Source organism: Schistocerca americana, chromosome 2 (genome assembly GCF_021461395.2).
Source record: "Schistocerca americana isolate TAMUIC-IGC-003095 chromosome 2, iqSchAmer2.1, whole genome shotgun sequence".
In the NCBI taxonomy this organism is placed as follows: Eukaryota; Metazoa; Arthropoda; class Insecta; order Orthoptera; family Acrididae; genus Schistocerca; species Schistocerca americana.
The window spans coordinates 647,361,653-647,379,454 of NC_060120.1; the positions used below are offsets into that span (position 1 = coordinate 647,361,653).

The 17,802-nt window shown below is 44.1% G+C and overlaps 1 protein-coding gene across 2 annotated transcripts in view; it reads left to right on the forward strand.

The window, feature by feature from the left end:
- Nucleotides 1–17,802, forward strand: part of LOC124595593 (alpha-(1,3)-fucosyltransferase 7-like) — a 333,813-nt gene that overhangs the window by 226,320 nt on the left and 89,691 nt on the right. For both annotated transcript variants that reach the window (XM_047134393.1, XM_047134392.1), the window contains exon 2: nucleotides 6,502–6,700. In XM_047134393.1, coding sequence (XP_046990349.1) covers nucleotides 6,503–6,700 — 198 coding nt within the window. In that variant the 5' untranslated portion in view covers nucleotide 6,502. The remainder of the gene's footprint in view (nucleotides 1–6,501; nucleotides 6,701–17,802) is intronic.

Below are 17,802 nucleotides of genomic sequence, written 5' to 3' on the forward strand. Positions count from 1 at the left end.
AGCACATCGAACCTCTTGGTTAGGGGGATGAGTAAAAACTTTACTTTAGAATTTATAGATATTCAGGAACCAGGAACCACTTAGGGAACTGAGGTTAGGCCTGAGTTGCTATTTATATTAAGAAGTAATAAAAATACATCCCCGTATTTTGCAATGATTAGCATTTTAAAGATTGCACTGCAGAAGTAGAATTAATGCGAAGTCCCTAATAATAGTCACGGTACATTTGGTTCCATCTGACGATTTTGAGTTATTTATGAAATAGTTTCACTTACTATTAAAGTTTTAAACCTCTGAACAGAATGACATAGTCTAATTTTAAATTGGCATTTAAATTTAAATGTTCAGAGCAAATCTATTATATAGCTGTACTCTTTTCTTCCTTATTTTATCCTTCCTCTCCCGTCTCCCCCTCCCGGCCCATATGGGCAGCACTGTAGACAGTCAACGGTAAATTCAACCTACTTGTCACCCAAGTGACATGTTAAGCTAACTAGACTATATAAAACACTAATATAAAGATGAGATATTCACAGGTGAATTGAAATTTTTAAAGATGAAATTAAAGGACGTTTTTATGTATTAGACTCAGGGATATCTTCGGTTTTAATTTTAAACAGAAATGACGAAAAAGTAGAACAAAAAGCACAAGGACACCTTTAAAAAATTTAAAACTCGGTTTACAATACTGATCTTTAAAAGAAGAACTTCACTGCCATTGAAACTGAGAGGACCTACTCTGGGAAAGATCGTCTGTTGTTGAAGGAGAGAAGGTAGGGCATTGACCAGCGTAGGAGTGTGGGGTTGTAAAGATGGAGGACAGATGCGTAGTATCAATGGAGTAGGAACGGATGTTGGGAGAAGAGAATGGAGGATTTGTTAGAGGTATCGATAAGGCCATAATTTGAAGGGGGAGAAATAATCGGGAAAGAATGGAGAAATGGAAGAGTTAAAATGGGTGGGGTGGATTTATAGTTGGTAGGATGGGTAAATGTCCGTGCGGATTCATGATCTGCGGAGGGAGACAGTCAAAATTTTTGAGAGAGGATGTGAGGATGTGAAGGCGTAAGGCTTCATACATCTGGATGTGTCCTACCAACACATGCTTTGTCTCAGTCAGTATATGCGTAGCTGTCGCATTGACCATGAATGGCTTCAGGTAGGTTCCTATGTTTGACAGATTCTACTTCTTGAAGGTGTTACTGCGTTCGCCTTTTTCGAAAAGCTTTTCTTATGGTGAAAAAAAGAATGTTTGTCAACATTGTTGTTGTTGTTGAAGACTGGTTTCATGCAGCGCCCCACGCTAGTCTAACTTATGCAAGACTTTGCATGTCTGTATAATACGGCACCCCACAGCGATTTGAACTTGGGCGCTGCATTCGAGGTCAGTCTCCATAGCTCAGCAGTTAGCATGTCCGACTTCCATTGAAGGAGCCGGGATGGCCGCTGTGACCGAGCGGTTCTAGGCGCTTCAGTCCGGAACCGCACTGCTGCTACGGTCGCAGGTTCGAATCCTGCCTTGGGCATGGATGTGTGTGGTGTCCTTAGGTTCGTTAGGTTTAAGTAGTTCTAAGTCTATGGGACTGATAACCTCAGATGTTAAGTCCCATAGTGCTTAGAGCCATTTGAGTCATATTTTTCTTTTGAAGGAGCCGGATTCTGTTTTCGGTATATCCAACAAGGTATTTCGTTGTTAGGAGGAGTGGAACAACTGGCCCACAACCTTGTGAGGACAACTGAGAAGCTACTGGAATGATGAGTAATGGATCTTAGGTTCGGAAACGCGAGAACGGCAGGCACAGTGGTGTGCTGACCCCATTCCCCTCCGTACTACCTCCAAATGACGCCATAGAAAAGATGATATGGTAGTCGTTCGTCAACTCGCCGTCCCCAGGGCTTGATCACAGAGATCAGGTTGTAGAAAAAAATACTGTGGTATAGCCTTGGTCTCTCTCTGCAGTTTATATCCTCACACTCTTCTCGCCATTACCGAATTACGAGGCCGTGCTGACAAGTAACGCATCCGAATTTTTTAATGTGAAAATTCATAAACCTTCTTAAATAAAAACAAACGTTATTAACATTCTTCATCTTTATTCTTCACGTCTATATATTTGCAAGTCTCTGCCGCTAGAAAGCTCCGAATTGTGATGTGTAACATGACGGTGTATAACGTAACTATGTCGGAGCGTGAGAAACAGAGTGCTGTAATCGATTCGATCGTTGAGTTCAATCTCATGATTCATCTTCCATACAGTCTCGACTTGGTTCCATCCCATTTTCATCCGTTTCCAGAGCTTAAAGAACGCCTTCGAAAACTTCACTTTCATAGTTATGAAGCGGTGCGAGCAGAGGTCAGGTTGTGGCTCTGTCAGCAAAATCAGACATTTTACAGTGACGGGACCAATAAATTGGTCTCTCGTTGGGAAAAATGTGGCTCGTCACCAGGGTGACTACGTTGTGAAATAAGTATGTAGACATGGAATGTAAAGATGTAGAATGTTAATAACGTTTGATTTAATTAAAAAGCTTTAAGAGCTTTCACCTAAAAAAGTCGGAGGTATTACTTTTCAGCACTCCGTCGTAATTGTTCCTTGATACCTCATGATGTATCCTATCAAAGTATGTCTTTTTTAAGTCAAGCTGTGCGATAAATTTCTTCTCTCCCCGATTTCGTTAAGTGTCGCTTCATGAATTATCCTACATATGCGCAAACCAATTTGATCTTCAGCATTCTTCTATCGAATCACACTTCCAAAAAGTCTGTTAACATCTTATTTCACTTCCGGACAAAGAAGATAGGAAAAGAGTTTATAATACATTTATATTGTACCTTAATATATTTCTTTTATTTCAGAAAACATAACGTTCTACATATGTTTCCATTTGCTATTTTAATCTATAACCTTCGCAATAACGTTTGTGTACTCTAAAAGTAATAGCTTCTGCGCTCAGTACCGTTAGCAAACTGTCTGATTCTGCTTTCCTTTAGTGTCTGCTGTGCTACTATTACCTGGACAAAGACCACTTCCTTTTTTTTTTGGGGGGGGGGGGTGGAGGGGGGGGGGAGGGGGGGGGGAGTGGAGAAAATGAAAATAAACAATGGGCATATAGCAACAACGTTAATGTGTCTGATACTGGTGGCACTAATACACTGAGGTGACAAAAGTCATGTAATACCTCCTAAAATGGTTTCTGACCTCTTTTTGCAGCTAATCGCCATGGTATGGAATCAACAAGTCGTTGGAAGACCCCGCCGAAATATTGCTGTCTATAATTGCGAAAGTGTTGCCGGTGCAGGATTTTGCGCACGAACTGACCTCTCGATTATGTCCCATAAATGTTCGATGGAATTCATATCGGGCGATCTCGGTGACCAAATCATTCTCTCGAACTGTCCAGAATTTGTAAATACACTTCTCGAGTTTGCCGTCGGGTCGTATTGTGTAAACCTCACAGTATTTCATCGATGCAACTGGTCGACATCATCAGGTGGTGGCAGTTGCTGCTGTCACTGATGCAAGGCGTGACTGAGATGATAATCGCGCGGCGACGTAGGAATTTATCAGGTCGGGAGCAGGAAATACGCGTGCGCGGTAAGACCCTCGTAGTTGGAGGAAACCGGCGCTCCTAGTGTCCCCTGCTCGAAGCAGCAGAAAGGCCTTCCACGTGTGCCCTGTGGGCAATGACTGTGCTGCCGGTCGCTCCTGTGGTTAAAAGCTGAATTAAATCTCAGCAGTGAGCTGCGTCGCATGATGAATCGGAATTTCTAGTTTTCCCTGTTTTGATTTAACGACAGTCGGTGGTGGATTCCAGGCAGCGCTTAGGTGAAAACCTGCATCCCTGTTGACAAGATTATCCGCCGTACAACTGCCATCACCTGATGATGTAGAGCAGTTGCATCGATGAAATATTGTGCGATTTACACAATGAGATTCGTCGGAAAACCCGAGAAGTGTATTTGCAACGCATCCGTCGGGAAAGCATGAAAAGTCACATGTCTAGAATTTTCTTCAAAACAATCGCGAACAGCTGTAACTCGGTGACATGGCGCGTTGTCATGGGAAAATGAGGTCCATGAATGGCTGCAAATGGTCTCCAAGTAGCCGAACATAGCCGTTTCCACATAATGATCGGTTCACTTGGACCAGAGGACCCAGTCCATTCCATGTAAACACAGCCCACACCATTGCGCAGCCACCACCGTCAAGCACAGTACCTTGTTGACAACTTGGGTCCATTGCTTTGTGGAGCTTGCGCCACCCTCGGACCATATCATCAGCTCGTACCAACTGAAATCAGGACTCATTTGACCAGGCCACCAGCTTTCCAGTCGTCTAGAATCCAACCGATATGGTCACGAGCCCAGGAGAGGCAACTGCAGGGGATGTCGAGCTGTTCGGAAAGGCACTCAGGTCGGTCGACCGCTGCCGCAGGCCCCCAAAGCCAAATTTCACCACAGGGTCACAACGGATACATTCGTCGTATGTCCCACATTGATTTCTGCCGCTATTTCCCGCAGTTCAAATAGTTCAAATGGCTCTGAGCAATATGGGACTTAACTTCTGAGGTCATCAGTCCCTTGAACTTAGAACTACCGTATTTACTCGAATCTAAGCCGCACTTTTTTTCCAGTTTTTGTAATCCAAAAAAACCGCCAGCGGCTTAGAATCGAGTGCAAAGCAAGCGGAAGTTCTGAAAAATGTTGGTGGGTGCCGCCACAACTAACTTCTGCCGTCGAATATATGTGGCGCTACATAGGCATGCTTTGTAGGCACAGAGATAAATACTGGCACCAAAACAACTGCGTCAAAAAAAAAAAAAAAGTGGAAGACGAGCTTTTTTCTCCGCCCCGAGTTTCGACCACTGCATTTTCGTACATTATCCAACGAAGTAAATACAAATTCCGTATGAATTGTGAATCACATGCAGTATTCTCTTCACCATAAGAATAATACGAATGTAAACATTTTGCCATGTATTGTTTCGTGTTTGCTGCTATCTCGTTTAAATCCTGTCTGCCTAATAAGCTACGAAACTAGAGTGAGACAACAGCAAACGCGGAAGAATATACATATCATGCCATCTTTATATTCGTATTATTCTTATGCCTAACAGTGATACAGTCAGAAATGAAGCATGACAATTGACTACATTTTTAAATCTAAGATGACTCTAATTTCTGTGCAGAATGTAATGTACTAAAGAGGCGCCTGTAAAGATTTTCAAACGGAGGAAAATTTTCGCTAAACTATCGTTCATAACATCTATCATACGCAGTCTAACATTTGGTTCTTGTTAATCATTAGCAAAGAAAGCAGCAGTGTAAGTAACAACAGATACCAGTCTCTTGCCATTGTTTCGCTAATGAGACGATTCCTCTTTTTTTTTAAAATTATAAGCGACGGTAGCGCACACAAAAGGAAGCCATGCCGCGAGCGGCGACAGGCCGTAAACACGCACTATCAGAATGCAACAAACAATGCATGACACAGTATAGTAATGCGTTTTCAGCTTGGAGTGACGTAAACACCTATAACAAAGAAAACGGCGCTTATCAGATCAAAGAAAAATAAGCAATCAATTCAAACCAGACAAAGCACGTGAAAAAGGAATCGTACCCGTATAAATAAGGACGGAGCGCCTGGCGCATAGCAATGGCTACCAGGCAAAGCGTAACTGCTAAGCTTACGACTCGAACCAAACTTCTGTAGCTGTATCGTCATTAATTCGATCTAAATTGCGTCTCATATTACAATGGACCAACTTTGTTTCGATTTGGAGATGTGGCCTAAAACTTTTGTCTCCCCTTGAATTTCGAGTCTCAAATTTCAGGTGCGGCTTAGATTCGGGAAATTTTTTTTCCTCGATTTCGAGTCTCATTTTTCAGGTGCGGCTTAGATTTGAGTACGGCTTAGATTCGAGTAAATACGGTACTTAAACTAACCTAAGGACATCACACACATCCGTGCCCGAGGCAGGATTCGAACCTGCGACCGTAGCGGTCTCGCGCTTCCAGACTGTAGCGCCTAGAACCGCTCGTTGTATGTCTGTCAGCACTGACACCCCTACGCAATCGTTGTGTGCTCTCGGCCGTCACGAGTTGGCCGTCGGCCACTGCGTTGTCCGCGGTCAGAGGTAATGCCTGAAGTTTGGTATTCTCAGCACACTCTTAATACTGTGAATCGCAGAATATTGAATTCTTTAACGATTTCCGAAACGGAATGTCGCTTGCGTCTTGATCCAACTATCATTCTGCGTTCAAAGTCCCGTCGTGCGGCTATAATTACGCCGGAAACCGTTTCACATGACACATCTGAGTACAAATGACAGCTCCCCCAATGCACTGCCCGTTTATACCTCGTATATGCCATATTACCTCCATCTGTGTACGTGCATGTCGTTATCCGATGACTTTCGTCACTTCAGCGTACATGGCAATATCGAAGTCTGTGTCAGCCGGTTTGTAACTGCCCAATGATAAGTGGTGTTGTTGTGCAGGATGCGGAGGAGCCGCGCGGTGTGGTCGCTGCTCGTGGTGGCGGCGCTGGTGTGCGGCTGGACGCTGGTGTCCGTCAGCGACGTCTACAACAACAGCCTGTCTGATGCCCCTGTTCACAACGCCTGGGAAGACAGCGACGAGCCTGACGCAGACCTGGATGGCACCCTGGCCAACTGGCGCGGCCTCACCGACGAACAGGTGTGTTATGTGGCGATCGCTGCCTTCCCTGGGGTGTTCTACATCCACTTACATACGCCGCCGGCCACAGCCTACCAAATGATGGGACGTATCCTGTGCCACTGTTAAAGCGCGTACACTCTGGGCCAACACAGGCCAACGAACGACAACCAACCACTTTGTTGGCCGAGATCTGCTTAGTGCGTGTGGGTAGCAAATCGGAATCAACGGAGCAGTCGGCCTTGGTTGTGGTTCTGACTGCCAGCTCTACATCAAAGCGTTGGCAGTGGGTTGGCCTTGGGTCCCTTCTCCTAGTATGGACGTCGGATCGCATGATCGTAGTTCAGTACCTATTTGCTGTGTCTGTTGAACGGATGTGGCCGCGTGGGATTAGCCGAGCGGTCTCGGGCGCTGCAGTCATGGACTGTGCGGATGGTCCCGGCGGAGGTTCGAGTCCTCCCTCGGGCATGGCTGTGTATGTTTCCCTTAGGATAATTTAGGTTAAGTAGTGTGTAAGCTTAGGGACTGATGACCTTAGCAGGTAAGTCCCATAGGATTTCACACACATTTGAACATTTGAACGGGTGTGTGTCTGTATTTACTGTGTTTAAAAATATTGATCTGTTGGAGTGGAATGTGGATTCAACATTTAGCTGATAGATTTTTATCATCAATGTGAATGTTTATGGGATTCTATGAACTGCTACTATAAAAACAAACTGAATAGGTTAGACGGTTGGTGGGAAATAAGCGAGCTGTTAGAAAGTAATGTTCACGGTGTGAAAAAGAAAATGAAGCCTGTACTGACATCTGTTTCTTTCATTCGGAAAAATTATGAAATAGCCCATATTACATTTCGTCGGCGGCCGCGGTGGTCTAGCGGTTCAGGCGCTCAGTCCGGAGCCGCGCGACTGCTACGGTCGCAGGTTCGAATCCTGCCTCGGGCATGGATGTGTGTGCCGTCCTTAGGTTAGTTAGGTTTAAGTAGTTCTAAGTTCTAGGGGACTGATGACCACAGATGTTAAGTCCCATAGTGCTCAGAGCCATTTGAACCATTTGAACATTTCGTCTTTGTCAGACATTAATTTTGTCCCTCTACACTTTTCACTATTTTTTAAAAGAAATATCGTCCACCATCGCCGTTTCTTCTTCTTCTTTTCCTGTTAATCAGCTACTTGCAATGCCAACGGCCTTGCCGCAGTGGTAACACCGGTTCCTGTCATATCACCGAAGTTAAGCGCTGTCGGGCTGGGGTAGCACTTTGATGGGTGGCCATCCGGTCTGCCGAGCGCTGTTAGCAAGCAGCGGGGTGCACTCAGCCGCTGTGAGGCAAACTGAGGAGCTACTTGATTAAGAGGTAGTGGTTCCGGTCTCGTAAACTGTGCTGACCACATGCACCTCCATATCCGCATCCAGTGACGCCTGTGGGTTGAGGATGACTCGGCGGCCTGTCGGTGCCGTTGGGCCTTCCAAGGCCTGTTCGGACGGAGAGAGACAGCTACTTACTATAAAATAAACGCCACAGATGTGATAACTGCTAAATCCTCATCTGTCCTCGCAATACCGACCGGTGAAATTGCAGTTAAAATGCTTCTTTATACCAGTAACAAAATGGGAACATCCTCGACGAGTCATCAGAGCCAACTACAATTCCAAATGGCCGTTTCCCTTGGCCCCAACCCTTTGGTTTGGTGAGTATGCGAGGCCAAAAGCCAGAGCATTGGCGATCAACGTTCTGCCGAAGCCGTTGGCAGTCGTTAGTTGGCTTCCGCTGGCCTGCTGTGTACGGGGTTTTAGTCATTCACTTTCCTGCCCCTGAAACAAATGGAGCAAGGGAAAACATGATTCCCTATATGCTTCTATACGAGCCCTAATCCTTCTTATTTTATTCCTGTGGTTATTATCCTGGACGGAAGCTGGCAAAAGTACAATACTCGCTCTCGCGTCGTATGGTTCACTGAACTTCCTCAATAACGTTTTGCGAAAATATCTTATTCCTTCCAATGACTCCCATCTAAGCTCACGCACAGTTTCCGCAACAACCTCATGAAAACAACTGATATAAAATCTGTCAGCGCACCTCTGAATTACCTCGATGTCTTACTTTAATCCAACTTGGTGGTGATCCTAGACTGCAACCGAGAACCAGTGCAGCGTTTACATTACAGCGCGATTGCTTTTCCCCAGCACTAGCGAAGTGTTGCGGCATCTGACTCTCCCTAAGTGCTTTAGTAGTTACTAGTACCTATGCATATATCCGAATGCAAAAGACGAGATTAGTAGCAATTTCAGCGTGGAACGGCGTTTGTGGATTCAAAACCATAAATTGATAACCTGATGGCATCCCTAAACTGAAAATCGGATTATTCAGTGGAAATAACAATATAATAAGCGAGTTGCCACAACGTTTGGCACACAAGATTCACGTTCTAGAGGACGACGGTTTAAATTTATATCAAGGCCATCCAGATTTAGGATTACCGTGATTTCCATAATTCTTTCAAAACAGATGCCAGGGTGATTCCTTTGAAAGGGCACAGCCGATTTCTGTCCCCATCCTTGAAACATTCCAGCGTTTGCTTAGTCTCTAATGATGTCGATGGGACTTTGAACCGTAATCTACCTTCCGTCACAACAAAATATCAAGTGAATTTAGCAGGATAGTTCTGTGCCATCCAGGAAGTAATGCGATGATCACAGAGTTGACAATATATTTTGCGTTATTGCCAAGTTACAGTTGTACTACCAACAGTAAAAATAATTTCCACGGCTATGTGCTCCTTGATATGGGTCGATACAGAATACAATCTGTGCCTCAAAGACGCGGCCGCCGAGGGCCAAAATACCGAAAGTATAAGCCAAAGAGTTTTATTACCATCCCTATAAACAGCTTTAGCGGCTACACGGTTGTTGTTAATAATAATCAGATGAACCTACTGCAAACTAAACATCATAGACCGATAATACCACAGTTACTTTCGTATCTCTGGTTTAAGCATGTTCTCCAGCCGTGATTCACATTTTTTGGAACCTCTCCAGTGGTTACACTATTCAAATGGTTCAAATGGCTCTGAGCACTATGGGACTTAACTTCTGAGGTCTTCAGTCCCCTAGAACTTAGAACTACTTAAACCTAACTAACCTAAGGACATCACACACCTCCATGCCCGAGGCAGGATTCGAACCTGCGACCGTAGCGGTCGCACGGTTCCAGACTGAAGCGCCTAGAGCCGCTCGGCCACAACGGCCGGCAAAGCACTATTATCAAAGAGTAGTAATCACGTCCTTTGATCATCATGATTGTGGAAAACGTTTTTCTTAAGAATATTGTCATTGGTACAATTCCCAAAACACAGGAAAACAAATGAGAAATTGAAAATGAAATGAGCGAATGACATGGATAGCCGGGAGGCCCCATCCGGGGAAGTTTGGCCGCCAAGTGCAAATCTTATTTCAGTCGACGCCACATCGGGCGACTTGGGGGCCGGTGATGAGGATGAAATGATGATGAGGACAACACAAACCCAGTCCCCGAACGGAGAAAATCCCTAACCAGGCCGGGAATCAAATCCTGGCCCGCTTGCACGTGAGGCGAGCACGTTAGCACCCAGCTAAGCAGGCGGACAATGCAATATTAACAACACAACACTGATTTCGGAACGAGAACATCTACAGAGAGCTACGAATAACAATAAGTTATAAATCAAGGAAGTCTGTTGTACAAGGGAACCATATGCAGCGACCAAAAACCCGGCTCAAACAGCTGTGAAGGAAATGAAACCAGCGAACATGTACAACCGAAGTTCGATTCCAACCTCTACTAACATGAAAGGAAAAGTAACTGTTATCAGAATGTGGAACAAGGAACAGGAAACTTGACAATAATGTCTAGAAAAAGTCATCCTTAAGCAACACTGTCACTCCGTCTGTAGATACTGCAAGACAAGTGTCTTTCTATTCCTAATGATTACAGTATAACCAGCGCTGATACTTTCCCAAAAAAAAACGAAAAGTGCCTAGATTGAAGAAAATGGAAACTTTTGGTAAGTTCCTATGGGACCAAACTGCTGCGGTCATCGATCCCTAGGCTTACACACTACTTAATCTAACTTAAACTAACTTACGCTAAGTACAACACACACACCCATGTCCGAGGGAGGACTCGAACCTCCGACGCGGAGGAGCCGCTCAAACCATGACAAGACGCCCCAGACCGCTCGGCTACCCCGCGTGGCGTTAAATTGAAGAACTTTGCAACTTACAGCACACTTAAAAAGAGAGAGAGAGAGAGAGAGAACGCGAAATAATAATAGGTTCCCTAAGCAAAGCGTGCTGCTGAATTTCTATGCAGTGCCTCACAATTGCTGCAGAGTTATTAATTTACTCCCTGATGGTTTCATATGACCATTGCCTCTAGGCTATCACAATAGTTACTTGAGAATTACCGAGGTGTAACGTCACGGCACAAATGGACAGACAGTTCTAAAATTTGCATGGACTGTTCATATGCCGCCGAGTCATATTGGCAAACTATCACTATTTTATTTTAAAAATGGTCGTTGTTAGCCAGATTGTAGCATATATGTGAATCAGAGTGCAATGCCTATTGATTCAAATAAGTAGTGGCCATTATATTTCAGAACAGTGAAAATAGGACTGCAGCGACTGATTACTTAATTACATGTAACAAAGAGAACGTGCGTAGTATCTCATTTCAGTTTCGTAGCGGACGGTAATATTTATTATTCAGTTACCTACAGAATTAATTTAGTTACCACAGCAATGGACACTATTATCGTTTTTGTATCATTAACCGCTCATTAATTCAGGACTGTGTTTGCTACATTAGAGTATCTAGATTGCTGCCAAATACAAGAGACGTCGTTTTTAAACTGATCTTCGGGTGTACTTTGCAAACAGCGCTGCATGATTTAACAGCAATGTGGGTAGTGTTTAACACGTCACATAATTTGTATTTCTCCTTTCTCCATGCTGAATCGCATGTTTCACGACGTTGGCATGATATTCTAGATTTGGGATGTTACTGGAAATGGATGGTCGGATGTCCTTCCTACAGCCGCCAGTCCGCCACCTCACCCTGGCCGGGACAGAAAGTGTGTACCCTATCTATACGCACCTAGTCTTATCTCACGACCGAGCGAGGTGGCGCAGTGGTTAGCACACTGGACTCGCATTCGGGAGGACGACGGTTCAATCCCGTCTCCGACCATCCTGATTTAGGTTTTCCGTGATTTCCCTAAATCGTTTCAGGCAAATGCCGGGATGGTTCCTTTGAAAGGGCACGGCCGATTTCCTTCCCAATCCTTCCCTACCCCGAGCTTGCGCTCCGTCTCTAATGACCTCGTTGTCGACGGGACGTTAAACACTAACCACCACCACCATCTTATCTCACGTGAAAGTGAGAAAGCGTTTTCAAAACGTTTGTGAATCGTATAACTTAGATGTGACATGGATACCAGAACATTATTCACGTAGTCGGATGTAGGAAACCATCTCCCAAAGCCTCACCCAGGCTGACCAGCAAGCCAGCCAACGTTAATCCACTGCACAGATTCTATCCGGGCCTCGCTGAACCACGGTAGCGGTATGCTTGCATATGGAGCTATCGAATTGGGTACATCACATAATATGTATTAGCCTTCAAGGGTCAGAGGTATAGCAGGAACTAACTTTGTCACTTGACTGGTTACAGCAACGCTCCGATTAAAGTAGTACGCGTTGTTACGCCGCAGTGCAGGCAGGGAAGGTAAGTGCAGAAAATGTCTAGTGGCAGGCGCGATGGCTTTCGATTAACGTGATTAAATTTGTTGACGGTGAGGAAGATGTGAGATTAATCGTACCGGCGGTGGCGACGATGGAACGTGCAGCCAAAATTTTAAAGTTGAGCAAGATAGCGGTTTGCAAATTACGGAAGAAGGGGCACGAAGCCGAGTAGAATGTGATTCAGATTTCCCCCGAAAAGGAGGAGGAGCAACTTGCTCACAATAAATATTCCATTGGCGATATGGATAAATGTATTATCAGGTAGCAATTTCTACGCTATTACGAACAATTTTAAAAAATACCAACTTCGAGAAAATCGCACAGCTTTTGCCACATGAAACTGGACTTCAAGGCTAAGCGGGAAACTTTTAGAAAAATTGTTCTGTCTATGGGATTTCGTTTTAAAAGAAGCCAAAATAATCGTCTTGTTATGGACGAACGGGAGGACGTAGTTGCAAAAAGGGCATACTACATAAAGTTTTTACGGAAGAATGAAGCACCGGTATCAACGCTGTCAGTTGTTCACCTAGATGAAATACTGATTCACAAACATTACACAGTAAATAAATTTTGGCAGGGAGACAGTGTGCGAGAAGTATAGTCGGAGAAAATTCCCGACCAGCGTGTAATTGTTGTGCACGCAGACGGTGACCTGGGTTTCGTTAAGGATTTAATTCTCATATATGACTCAAAAACCAAAACGTCGGATTACCACTCAGAAATAGTGCATGAAGCGTTTTCTTTATTTACTTCAGGAGAATCACGTTTCATGTTCCTAAGAAACAGGATACATAAATGTTTAAATAATTTTTTAAATTCAAAAATAAATTAATTGGCTACAACCGTATTATCCTTCTCAGCAGGCTATTTGTAAACTGCTATACCCGATTTATTACACTGGCAAACGCACTCGTCCGCTATCATTTACTGGTGAGAAAACATTCAGTAACTGACGATGGGAGGGATGGAATCAACTGTTTCAAGCTATCTTCGAGTATATGGAAGGGGCTAATAAAAATGTTAGTACGATGATTAAAGTCATGAGTCAAAGAATTAGAAAAAAAAGTAAATGCAATTAACTGAATGAAAATAATAAATAAAGTCATTTTAATGAAGAAATAAAAATAAAAACTGCGCACCACTAAATGTTTACCCCCTACACTAAACCATTGCTTGGAACAACATTACTAATTGTAATGTTCTAGAGCATCACTCGAAATACTTTTTGTTGATTACTCGCAATGTCTTTACCTATTCGGAATATTCCTACCCATTGTTAAGTTTCCAAAATGTTTGATTACAGTAATGTTCAGCCAACGATCACTTCGCATTTATTTTCACCGTGGGTGACGCGGTAGGAGTAATAAAACAGTCTCGCCAAGTTTTTAAACATCTCCTCTTGAACAATCTCGTCTCTCTGTTAAATAAGAAACACTACGAGTGCGCTGATAATTTCACTTCAGAGTTCACTAAATAGGAACAGCAGATTTACGTAATCTATGGGAACGCTAGGCTATTCTTGCGTTGACGATAAATATCGTTCAGTATTCGATAATGAACTTGAATTATGCAAGCATAGAAAGGCAAGGCACAGAAAACTATACAACTGTAAATAACAACAGTAACTATGACGACAGCGGCAAAAATGATTATTATCGTCTGCGATGATTTCGTCCGCTTATGGCAGCGAAGTGTACTGTGGTGTCCCTCATCAGCTCTCCCCCCCCCCCCCCCCCCCCCACCCCCCCCAACTCTTTTTCAACCGGATGCTCCCGGTTTACTCTTAATCCGCAAGTCGATTCTCGAGAAAACGGTTGGTGCAGTCCGAAGATTGCTTCTGGTCCAAGACGCTCCGGTGTCTTCTACCGGTGCTATAGGCTCTGCCTCCACATTGAAGAGTGATGATGACGTGCGCGGAGGCGACGTACTCTCTTCGATACACGCAGGCTTGTGTCGTCTACTGGCACGAGTGATAACTTTGTACGGTCCTGAATATGGCGAAACGGTGGCAGGATGCACGGTATCATCCGAACCACACGTGTGTCGCTTGTCCTAAGTTTTATGCTATGCACAAACACCTGCCAGTCTCCGTGTCTGACAGGAGTGTATACTGAATGGGCCTCAATCTGAGACTGAGTTGCTGTGCATGCCGGGTGCATAGATCCAGAACTGTTAGCCGTGTACCATTTGTGCGGTGAACACCGGATGTCCTCCTTCAGTATCTTCTCAACCCGAGTAGAACAAGTGGCAATGCTTCTGGCCAGGCGCGGCTCGTGGTTTCTATACTGGGGAAGGCTGCGGCATTTATCAATCGGAGCCAATATAGACCTCTGGTTACGCTATAGGTTAGTCTGACACAAACAACTAAGAATTCAGGGAGAGGGGGGTGGGCAGATCAGACTCTACCCATAATTTTACGTACTGTGTCTTCTATAATTAGGTATTAAATATCATTAGAAGCTAACTTCGAGTTAAAATCTTTGGTTGGTGTTTTTATACGTCATCATTACATTTTCTGACACTTTGCAGCAAATCATATGAAAAGACGCGTTTCGGAGAGATCTTTAATGCGATGAATGTTAACTTTGCGGCTGCTTAATATTTTTGGTGTTTTCAGTTCTAAATTTAAGGCGTTTATTGTAGTTTACCTCCAAAGCTCGAAAGTAAATATTTTTCGTTGGAATTATGTTTTTTCACCTTTGCGTGAAAATTCTTTAAGTCAGTGATACCAGTTTCAGTCCAGGCACTATCAGTACTATTTGTACGAAGACAGGTGAAACAGAAAAATGCATTTTTCACTTCACAACCACACAACCACTCAGCTGCATCGTATATTGATCTATTAAAACTGCGTTTGTATCCTTGCCTAGATTTGCACTGTTTCTGTTCTTGATTGATCGTTAGATTGGGTCTGGGTGCACCAAGTTCTTTCACTTGCATCCTATGGCTGTGTTCAAAGTTTTTACCTATTAAATTGCACACTGAATTCATATTGCGCTGGTTTCACACTCGCGGTATGTCGTAGATATTCACCAGCAAGTAAAACATTAAAATCTTCCAAATGCACTCCGAAAAAGAAACTTGCTAATACCACACGGTATCAACAAAAGCAGTCAGCATCAGCAAGCAAGGAAAGTAAAGTAATGGGACAAATTTCGCGCGCTTTGTCCTCTAACCACTTATGAAACTCTCGTTAGATGGCAGTACTGTTATGTTACGGTAGTCTAGTGCACTCTGGCGGGATATTTGCAAACTTATTCTAAATGTGGATAAAATAGCCAATGATAGAAACAAAACAACTATGTAAAACATTATCAAAACAATAATACTGAAAGTCGATTAATGACGCATCGAAGCGTAGTAGAGATGTGCAGAGACAGAGAGTGGATAGCGAAGTTTCGGCCACTCTACATTCCTTTATTACATAGATAGTGGAACGTGAAAAACGTGTGGTGGTTGGTATGACTCCCTTAGGCTGCAAGTTCTGAGCCTTCGGGTCGCCCATAAAGAACAGTACTATGTAGAAGCCACGCCCCCAAACCGCTACTACATGCAGCTTACTGAAGTTCCAAGGCGCAGTCTAAACACTGCTAACCGTTCGGAAAACAACTATCGATACAAACAGTTCCAAAAACGTTGACCGTCGTTATTTTAATCGGAATGGGATATGTGCGAAATTCGTCCTGATAATTTAAATTATGTAATATGTTTTTGCGAAATTTACTGTAACATATATTTTGGGGCGGCTCCGCCTCAGAGCCTTTAATTACGAGCCGCGTCTGCTTCTGACCATGATGCTGAACCGCACAATGCGCCCGTTTTGAGTGTGCGGTGGAATCGCTTTACTATTCCATTATTTACTCGGTGGTTGCTTGTAGTGCGGAGGTGGCTCCAACCGCACAGTGGGTGAAGTTCATTGGAGATGTAGCTTTCAATTTGTTTCCCATGATCTGTAGTTATGTCTCGCGGTACACCAAGCCTGGGGAACCAGACGTGCGATTCAGGGAGTATATCTTGTATCGCGGCGACCTCTGCCCACCTGGTCAAATGATCCATGATCGTAGTAAATAACGTTGTCTGGCATAGTATGATAGTGGCCCTACAATGTTCAAGTGTATGTGCGTCGGGAAGTGTGCAACAAGCACGAAAATATGCTGCCGATCCTGTTACGCTGGCATGTGAGGCATGTTTGTGCCCATGTGCGATTGTTTTCTGCGCTCCCGACCGCACGACCTTATCGGAGACTTAACTTAGCTGTCGCTCTGACTCCTGTGTGTACTAAATTCAGCGTGTCCAAAACTTCTCGACCTCTCTGATATGTAATGTTGCTGCTTCCCTCTTGCTACGTCACATGAAATACCATCCGACACATCCTGGGCTGGTACACACCTGAGCTGCATCGCTCTTCGCCGCTCTTGTATGAGACTGCGTTGTTTTAACTCTGTATCTGTCCAACGAGTAGAGTTTACAGTGGCACAGTTGTGAGACAGGCAATCTGTAACCAGGTTGTCTTTTCCAATTACGTGATGCACATCGCTTGAGATATATGCAATGCACTCGACCTGCTTGAACTGACGTGGTGAGCTGGGATCAGTGTCGCGCTGAAAAATGGCTACCAGCGACTTGGGATCAGTAAAAATTGCGAAATGAGTCCCTACAGTGGATGAGCGGAAGTGTATAATTGTTAAATAAACAGCGACTCGCTATCAATTATACTTCATTTTTGCTATTGTCTAATCAGTTTCTTAAAAAAAAAGGCATGTGGCAGCTACTTGTCGTTTGTTTGACTTGCATCTGCCATAAGTGCCAAGGCGGCGTTCAGTCGAAGATTTCGCAGCATTGGTACCTGTGCTAGATATTTCCTGGGGTCCTGGAGAGTTGTTTCGGTACTCGGAATCCACGGTGCCTTACGAATCCCTGCAGGGTTCTTGCCGGTGAGTTGCGCTGTGAGCGGCTCTTGGACAGCAGCTAGGTGAAGCAGGTGCCGTACATGATAGTTCAGAGTGCCTAAGTATCTGCCAAGTGCCTTATAAGTTTCGGAAGAGGCTTCTGTCGTTCTGCTTCGAGCCTCTCTGGTGACAATCCTGCACTCCTGCTGTGGAGATAAAGTATAACAGGAATTTAGCTTTACGTTTTCCTAATACACACTGTGCTACATTAAGAATTATGTCATATTCTTGAAGGCTGCTGAAAAGCTACCGTAGGTGTGCTTTTGCTGTTGTACTGTATCCGAAAATACGAGAATGTCGTCCACATAACAAAAAACAAACGGTAATTACCTAAGCACTTCGTGCGTGAACCGTCAAGTACGTGCGGCTTCCTGAGATCAGATGGCATAA